Source organism: Elephantulus edwardii, unplaced genomic scaffold, assembly GCF_000299155.1.
Source record: "Elephantulus edwardii isolate Elephantulus edwardi_28Jun2011 unplaced genomic scaffold, EleEdw1.0 scaffold00096, whole genome shotgun sequence".
NCBI lineage: Eukaryota > Metazoa > Chordata > Mammalia > Macroscelidea > Macroscelididae > Elephantulus > Elephantulus edwardii.
In genome coordinates this window covers 8,654,068-8,663,656 of record NW_006399846.1, presented here as the reverse complement: position 1 = coordinate 8,663,656, position 9,589 = coordinate 8,654,068, and the positions used below count along the sequence as shown (strand labels likewise).

Below are 9,589 nucleotides of genomic sequence, written 5' to 3'. Positions count from 1 at the left end.
CCTCATCTTTTGTATATTTCATGAGTTCTTTGGTTTTCAATGTAGCATAGTATTCCATTGTGTGAATATACCACTATCCATTTGTTTGTTTATGGGCAGTTAGGTTGATTCCAACTCTTTGCTATTGAGAACAAAGCAGCAATAAACATGGGTGTGCATATATCAGCTTGCATTCTGCAGAGTTTAGTCAATCACTTGGCATAAGAGTTGAAACTTATTGTATGCCACTGGTGTGAGGGAGAGGACAGAAGATTTGGAATAAAGCACAAGTGCACTGAAATGACAGTTCAGTCAGGTACAAACTTTGTGGCACAGAGCAAATATTTTAAGTCAAGTCTTACTTGGTTAGACTCTTTATTTGGACAGATTCTTCCTGTCAGGTTTTGATTGGCTAAACTGGGTCATGTGCTTCTTTCAGAACTGATCTCTTGAGGGGAAGGGGGGCGGGGTGGGAAAACAGTAGGGACTAAGACAGGTCTCACCAGGAGAGTGGTTTCTTGAAGGTAAAATGTGAAAGTATTTGCCCAGGATAAGAGTTGAGGCTGTGGTTAAGAGGGGTCCCCAAGTGTTCATCTGTGTACTAGTGAGGCGCAAGTGAGGAGAGGGAAGGGACTTGAAAAGGTGACTACATTGTTTACTTAACAAGTACATTGTGTACTTAACTAGTGACGACATTGATTACCTTGTGTATATCCTGAGCAGAGAAGGAAGTCATTGTGATTGAGCTCAGAAATGACATATGTGCAACGAGTCTGGCTGCTCCAGCCACACTCCCTCAAAGTGGCAACCAGCTGTTGTTAGGGTCAAAGGAGAGAGGCACTTTCAGGAAGAAGTCCTGTTACTAACCACTGCCCATAGTATCACCCCGACTCTGTTCTTTTCTTTTTTTGGTACCATCGAATCAGATCCGACTAGCACAGGAGGAGATTGCCCCTCCTCAAGCGGAGCATCTGATGGATTCGAACCATTTGCCTTTGAGATTGCAGCACAGCTTCTTGCCACTAGGCCACCAGAGCTTCCTCTGTAGCTTTTCTTGATCTTGCTCACTCAACCAGTGGAGGGGTGGTACCAGGTCTCAAGATCAAGTACCTGTCTTGGATGTTTAAGCCCTTGCTGGTCGATCATTTGGCAGATTTAGGGAAATCTGAACTGAGGCATTGGTCTAACAGGATGAAGAGTGTTCACCAAGAAGCACTCAGTCTTGAAGTCTTCGATTTCTTTAAACCTGAATCATGTAGATGTCATCCCCTCTGGATTTCACAGGTTCCTACTTGGAGTTCCTTCCTGACAGTGTCCCTCTAGCTCCAGCCTGCCAAGCCCTGACATGCACGGATCCCTTTATCTAATGCTGTATAATAAATCATCCAAAACTATGATGACTTTACAGTGATGACAAACCTTATCTCTCACAGTTTCTATGGGTCAGGAATTTGAGAGGTTTCTTTACTTATTTATTTTAACCTAGTCTTGGAAGTCATATATAATCATTTCTGCATGGACCACCAAAAGAACAAACAGGTCTGTTCTGAAAAGGGTGAAACCAGGTTTCTTCTTGGAGGCTAGAATTTTGAAGGTCCATCTCATATACTTTGGGCATGTAGCCAAGAAGGACTGGTCCCTGGAGAAGGACATGATGATTGGAAGAGTGGAGTGACAGTGCAGAAGAAAAAGACCCTGGGTAAGATGGGTTGAGAAAGTAACAGGCAATGGGGGGTAGATGTGTTGGAGTCAGCGAGACTAGCTCAGGACAGGGCAGGCTTCAGAGCTGTTGTACGTAGGGTTGTTATGAATTGCAGGTAACTCAACAGCACATAACAACAGCCACATGTTGGTCAAAATACCCACGAAAGTCCTATGCTATTTGTCAGAATGGACATAGATCTTATTTCTTATGAAGAGAGATGTCAAGAGAATTGACTGTCACACTTGAAAGCCATCACAGCCTCTCTACCCGCTGTTGTCCACACAGTGCCCACATGGGTTTGTGTACCTGGATGCCAGCAACTTTCTAATTAAATTGTATTGAATCTTTGAGGTTAAAGGGTTGAGAAACTCTTTCTTTAGTTTCTTTAGTGCTACTTTGATTCATGTGGTGACCTCTCATTTATACATTCTTCTTTTTCTTCCTTATCATCTTCCTTAAGCAATCTTTCTATTCTATTGAGCTACTGCCTTTTTAACTATGTGTATTTTTGCTTTGATCTTTTAAATCTGAAAGTTTAATCTACACTCTATAGCTGTTCTCCATCTTCCTTCTGCCACTACCACCATGTTGCTGAGCTGGTCCTGTACAGACATGTAGTTTCGTGTTTCTCCACAGTGAGGCTCCCAGAGGGGCTTCCCATGTCTGTGATCTCACAGGTGCACTGGGCTGAACTAGGAGGATTCACACCCTAGTGTTTCCAGTGTGCCACCTCTCAGGCTTCCACAGTATTTTAATTTAATATTTTTTAAAAATATTGTAAATCTGAAATCCAGGGCTTGTGACAAGTTCACCTGTCTTCAATAACGGTCGTCCTCTGTGTTTGTCTCCTGCAGGTTCCAACTATGGGAGCCCGCGCCCAGCTCATGCCAACATGAATGCCAATGCGGCTGCGGGGCTTGCCCCCGAGCACATCCCCACCCCCGGAGCAGCCCTGTCCTGGCAGGCGGCCATCGATGCGGCCCGGCAGGCCAAGCTGATGGGCAGCGCTGGCAATGCAACCATCTCCACAATCAGCTCTACACAGAGGAAACGGCAACAGTACGGCAAACCCAAGAAGCAGGGCAGCACGACCGCCACACGCCCGCCACGTGCCCTGCTCTGTCTGACTCTGAAGAACCCCATCCGGAGGGCGTGCATCAGCATCGTTGAATGGAAATATCCTTTGATCTCTGGGCCCGGCAGGGTGCTGCTAGGAGTCTTAGAGTATGGGGCAGTCCTCCAAGGCCTGCCCACCAGTACGCTGTGTTGGCAGTGCTGAGCCTACAAACTGGTTCTCTGCCCACTGCAGCTGTATCCCTGGAGCACTGTTAAAATGCAGAGTTCTGGGCCCTACCCTGGATGTGATGAATCAGAATCTCTGGGGAAAGGACCAGGAATCTGTTTAACAGCTCCCCAGTTATTTTTTTTCTGTTATATATTAAGCAATGTTTGTAAATACGAGCCGCAGAGGTTAGACGTCATCACTGCTCTAGCCGTGCCTGCCCAGGGATCTGTGTGTACTATTGGGCAAGCAGTGACTCCATGCCTCTTCACAGCCCCCTTTTCCCCCCAGTGTCATGGCACCAGAATAGTTTCATGACTTCCTCCCAGGAGATGCAAGTGGGACCTGGCCAGTGACTTTGATTCTTAGCTCAAGGGCATAGAACAGTGGTTCTCAACCTTTGCTACACTTGGTAGACCACTTGGTAAAATGGGAGAAAAAAAATGTCTGAATTACAGCCAAAACTAATTAATACAGACTCTCTAGGGAAGGGTTCAGGGATCATATTTAAACTTTCCAGGTGATTCTGCTGTGCTGCCATGGTTGAGAACACAGACTCAGATTTTTACCATAGATCTGCTTTTGAACCTGGAGAAAACAGTGAGTGAGCCCTTCAGAGAAAATGGCTGTGAAGGGTTGAACTCTTACTATGGAATTACAGATACTTTAGCATCCTAGAAATTATGAGGTGACAGAGAGGGAAAGGACTTTAGCGACTAGTAGGACACCCTTGACCAGTGATGAAAGGAATACCCCCCCCCCCAAGTGATTCTTCTAGGGTCATAGTTAGTGATAGAGCCATTCTGGTTGATGTGTGTAAAACCTACAAAGAGGTCAGGAGAGCATGCCACCTGAACAGAGAGCAATGTGCCAGCGCCCAGGTGAGGGATTTGTGACTGGATAGGGATCAGGCACTGTCTGGTACACTGAGGGTTGGAGTCAGGGCCTCATGCCAAAACCCCCAATGGGGCCAGCCACAGTGTCAACAAGTTTTGGTGGAGTAGGGGTGGTCAGGAAATCCAGGGTTCTAGTCCTAACAGATCATTCTGTGTTACTGAGTAAGTTTCTCAGGCTCTTGTCAGTTTTTGACTCAATGATCTGTCAGACCTCTTCCTGATCCAAAACTCAACTCACTTTGTGAGTACAGGTTTCTGTGAAAGCATTAAGCTGTCGTGACCTCTCCACTGCTCGTTTACTCTCTTCTCCTGTTAGACTTCACATAGTGGACTGGAAGCTTAACACTGAGGAGTGAAAGGCACTTGGAGAGTGAGCACACACTGGGAGCTTCCTTTGAAAATTTTCCTTTCTTGTATTCATTTATGGGTATGGGATGGATTTCCTTGGAAGAGATATTATCATATTATCTCATTTTTCTCTTCAGAATGTATCTTGCTTTTTATTTTGGTAAAGAAATTAGGGCCTGAGAACCCCTTCATTAGACTGCGGGTGTAAGGTAGCCCCATGTTATACTCAGATGCCAGCAAATATCAATAGAAACCTAGTGTTGCTCACTGAAGGAAGTGCCTTCATAGACTGAAGAGATACCATGGCTTCTAGCTAAATCTGTGCCTTGAAAGAAAGATGGCTGCCACATTCGAAACAAAACAAGACTCTCAATGCCAGTTTAAGAAATTAAAACATGACTATTTTCTTGCACTGACTATAGAAAGAGGAAGCAGAGTGAAATACTTCATATACACCTCAACCCAGGCCTTGTGCTTGGTTTGTATTATGAATAGGGTAACATGGCACTAAGGAAAAGGGAAAAAAAAGAAATTAAAACCCAAACCTTCTAACTTCAATTAAGATTAAAAGTAAAATCTTCCTCATGTCGGTTCTTCTCCAGCCTGCCTATGTGAATCCCCAGGGATAGACCTTTAGGCCAAGAGGAAGGGGTGTCTGTGGGGCAGTGAGTCCTGTATGAGACAGACACCACTCTTAAAAAGCAACCTCAAATACACATGAGGGAAGATGAAGTCAAATGCAATCCAAATAAATAAAAGAAGGGGGGAAAAGTTTTCAGAAATCTCTGTTTACACTGGCACGCGACTGGCCTCCACTGCTTTTGACATATTAGGAAAAATTTTGGCGGGGACCCATGAGAAGCACTTAAAAAGGCATATGTTTCTTTTCATAATACAAGGGGCTTGGAATGCATTGTTTAAACAAAATTCTCATGACTCTTTGATTCCTTTGTGAAAAAATGTATAGATGTATGTTTATTTCACTTTGTCCTGTGGCATCAACTTCCTTAACTCCCTTCCTCAGACCATTTGAAATAATTATTTTACTGACTATTTTTGCCAATTGTGTGGCCTTAGCGATCTATATTCCCTTTCCAGAAGATGATTCCAACGCCACCAATTCCAACCTGGTAAGTCCACCTTCCTTGAGTTACTGGGTTTTTGTTGCTGTTGGTTGTTATGTTTTTTGGGTTTTTTTAAAATCTCATCGAGAGCTGAGCTTGAATCCTGCGACTTCATATTGGTATGCGGATGAGAAGTAAGAATTGTATGTGACAAGTACAAAAAGCATTGTAGAGTTGCAACCTTGAGTGCCATTTTGCTCGTCATTCAAATCAGCACCTGTCCTATTATTACAGTCCGCTTTCAGAAAGAATAGGCCAGTTAGCTACAGCAGTGAGCTCTGAGTGTGTGTGAACCTGAGCGTGTGTGTGTTTTGAGTAGCGAATTTGGAGCAAAATGTGCTGTGTAAGTTGCAAGAGCAGGTGTTTGCAGGCGCTGGCTTTTATTCTTGGACTATTTGTTATATTTATTTTAGGTTCCTCCATTCCATTGGCAGGGTCTGCACAGGTGACCTGCAGCATTGCTGTGCACAAAATAATTTCTAGGAAGCTTTTTGGAAAGTTTGCTTTTGAAGCCAAGATGTATTATTTCGTTAAAAAGGTTTCATTTTCTCGAGAAAGGCCACTATTCCATTTGGATTGTTAGGAGGCCAGTCCTGGCAATTGAGGGTAAGGATTTGTCCATGGAAAAAGTGGAGAGTATGTTTACTTTTGGCTGAGTGTGAAGTCATTACAAAAGCCTTTGCTCCGTCTGGGCATGTGAGGAGAAAAGCTCTGGAATGCAATTGGAAAAACTGGGGCGCTCTGGGATGCCTCTGTTACAGGCCTGTAGGAGAATCCTGTCACCTTCCCCACTCCTGCGAAGACACTGTTACTTTTTATGATTTCCACAAAACTGGCCACCAAAGTCACTATTTCCTCTCTGTCCCCCAGTACTTTCCTCTAATTAGCAAGACCAGACTGATGAGATTGCTCTTAAAAGAAACAGGAGGGTTCCACACAATTTTCCTTTCCATCATTGTTGCCAATTGCTGATGCTATCACGGGTGTATTTTATTTTATTTCAGTCTTTTAACCGTTAGCATTTCCTCTGGCCCCTTCAACAACTCCCTCTGATGTCTGTTTTAAATTTCTCTGCCATCTCCCCATTTTTCTCGGTTAGTTGCAGATCCATATTGGGTAAGGTGTTCAGCGTGTGCCGGGCGGCTGTGTCTGTGGCTCAGCTTGGGGCCTTGTGCTGGGGACAGGTTCCAAAGCTGGGCCAGTGAGTGTTGAGTGATGACATGGGTGGACTCCACAGGCTAAGCATTAACTGTAGTCCATGTGGTCTCCGAGGTATGACCTTGTCTCTTAACAGGCAAGAAATCTTAACTGTGTCCAAATAAATACAAGCAACACTGTCTTGTGAACAGTGCCTGGAAAAGCAGGCGCTCCTTGCATTGGCTATGTTTTTCCTCCTCTCTGCCCGACCCCTGATCCTCTCTAAGCCTCTTGCAATTCTGCCCTTAATTGACCACATTTTATTTATTCTTTTTCTTTTTTTTTTTTAAGTGAAACTCAGGTTACAAATAAAATCCACTTCTTGTTTTTAAGCCATTGGGGCTTTGCATGCATGCTAGCCAGAGCAAGACTGAAAATGGGTTTGATATTGGGCCCCAGATATGGCCACATATAATACCCTCACCCTGGGGTTCACTGGACAATTAGTAATACTGCTTGGAGAACTCAGGAAGACTTGAGAAGACTTGGCCTGGCTGAGATCTGATAGACCTATATGCCTGGCTGGTGGAGGGCCAGGGTTTATTCTAGAACTGGAACTTTGTGTGTGTGTGTGTGTGTGTGTGTGTGTGAGAGAGACACTGGAGGCATAGTGATTTCTCTCTGTAAATCACACCATGAAATGATGAAAATGTTTGAAAACTAATGGTTGCACAATCATATAAATTTACTAAAAATCATTAGACCATAGATAGACTTAAAGTGAGTTAATTTTATGATTTGTAAATTAAACCTCAATAAAGATTTTTTTTTTAAAGGCTTATACTAGGAGGGGGGCCCAGGCCTCCCAAAGCTTTCCATCATCTGGCTTCTGCTGGCTGTTGCTCCCCTGTTCTTTGGAAATGAAGGGCAAGATTAGAGCAATGGAAGGGGAGAGGCAGTGCGAGCAGCCAGTGGATTTGGCAGTGATCTTACACGGTAGGTTTGGGGAGAGCAGAAGAGAGCATGGGGAATTTGAGAAGGGACTTAAGATCTCAGGATGATTCTTACCTTCGTTAAGCAAAAGATGAGGTGCTCGGCAGTGCCTTACTCAGTTAAGCAGTTATACTCAAGTTTCCTCAATTCTTTTAACAGATAAAAACACCATACTTATTTCTTCTATCTTCACTTCTGATTTCCTTTGACATTTAAGTATATTGTGTGTGTGTGTGTACATGTATATAGGGATGTGTTGTGTGTCTAAATATTTACATATGTTTAGAAATATCTATGTGTATAATTGTGCTTGTACATGTATGAGAGAAATAGAAAATTAGAATGAGGGGTGTGTGTATATAAAACATATATATAAAAAATAATGTATATCTCAGAATGCTCCTTAGAAGTCAGACTTCATCTCATGTATTTTGGATACATGGATATATTATCAGGAGGGATTAGTCTCTGAAAAAGGACATCATGCTTGGTGAAATGGAGGGTCAGTGAAAAAAAGGAAGTCTCTCAATGAGATCAATTAACACAGGGACTGAGTGTCTTTAACAGTGGGTCTTAAGCTCAGCAGAGACTATGAGGCTGGTAAAAGATCAAGCAGTATTACATTAAACAGGGTTAGGAGTTGGAGCTGATGTTACAGCATCTAACAGCCTACACACACACACACACACACACACACACACACACACACACAGTGATATTTGAAGAGTAGTAGTTTATACTTGCTGTCTCTGCATGTTCATTTCATTCCCTTTTCAGCTCCTTCTTCTCTTTCACTCCTGTCATGTTAGTGAAACGGGTCTCTGGAATGTAACAGATATAAATCTCAGTTGTCAAACTCAGGTAGGAAATAAATGTAACTTTTTTTTTTTGCTTTCCTATAACTGAATATAATGTCTGTTTGGAAACGATGTTTGGTCATGTGGTTTAAGCTTATCCTTTGTAAATTCCTGGCCTTTCACCCTTTCCCTGAGGTCCTGGAGACTTCTCCAGATCCTTGCGTTATGGGACAGAAGGTCCGTATTGTTCATGAGTGATTGATTCACATTCCTGAAATGGTGTAACAGGTTCTAGTAGGGCATTTGTCTTTGGCCCAGTCAGGCAATGTGGTCACTTGTTCTCTAGCCCAAGACCTTGCCAGCTTTAGCTCTCTCTCAGCCACTTGTGGGTCTGGGAGGTGGAGGCACATGCAGATTTCAGAAGCCCCCTCACGAGGGCACATCCTAAGGTATAACTCATCTTTGCTTCTGCTCTGAATTTCCTGCATTTTTGCCATCTTGGGTTCTAGCGGTAAAATTTACTAAAAATTATTTAACCATATGTTTAGAATGAGTGAATTGTTTTATAGGTAAATTATATTATAGTAATACTCCCCCCCCTTAATGCCTTGCGTTAGCACGGGAGGCCTTAGGAGGCCTTTTTCCTTTACAAATTTTGTTGGCTGCTGCTGCCTATAGGCTATTCCTGTGTTCTCCCAGGTGGTGCAAAGAGTTGCTAGGCTAAGCATCTAATCAAAAGGTTGGAAACCCTGACTTTACCACTTTGTAGTTCTGAATAGTAAGCTAAAAGTCTTCAGCCATTCTGCATCTCAGTTTCTTCATCTGTCAAATGAATGTAACATCACCTTCTCAGAGAGTTCTGGCAAAGAACAGAGCAAACAATGACCGTGAAGTGCCAAGCACAGTCTTGGCACACAGTTGTATGTGCCAGAATATTTTGCAGATTCCTTAAAAATGTGCCCTAAATAAAACTCAGTGTTTCTCCCATCGCACAGCCCTACCTCTAAAAGAAAACAAAGTCCTAAATGGACTCAGCTTCTCTTTCTTACCCTTGACATGGTCAGTGACATAGCCCTCCCAGCTGTCATAGTGGGTCTCCTTTACCAACTCTGTCTCCTTCCTATGCTCATCAAAGCAGGTATCAAGATTTGGAGATTTCAACTGGCAAGGTAGCATATTTAGCTTCCTTTCCATTCTCAAACTTGATTGTTTAAACTCTGTGCCTTAGCTTTATGTCTCTAATATGAGGATAATTTATAGTAGTATTTACCTCACAGACTTGCTGTGAGGCTCAAGTATACACAGGTCTAAGAAGAGTATAATAGTAA

At 43.2% G+C, this 9,589-nt stretch overlaps 1 protein-coding gene across 1 annotated transcript in view; it reads left to right on the top strand.

The window, feature by feature from the left end:
- Nucleotides 1–2,269: 2,269 nt before the first annotated feature.
- Nucleotides 2,270–9,589, top strand: part of CACNA1C (calcium channel, voltage-dependent, L type, alpha 1C subunit) — an 847,113-nt gene continuing 839,793 nt past the window's right edge. Inside the window, exons 1-3 of the mRNA XM_006891374.1 lie at nucleotides 2,270–2,288; nucleotides 2,539–2,862; nucleotides 5,237–5,340. Coding sequence (XP_006891436.1) covers nucleotides 2,270–2,288; nucleotides 2,539–2,862; nucleotides 5,237–5,340 — 447 coding nt within the window. The remainder of the gene's footprint in view (nucleotides 2,289–2,538; nucleotides 2,863–5,236; nucleotides 5,341–9,589) is intronic.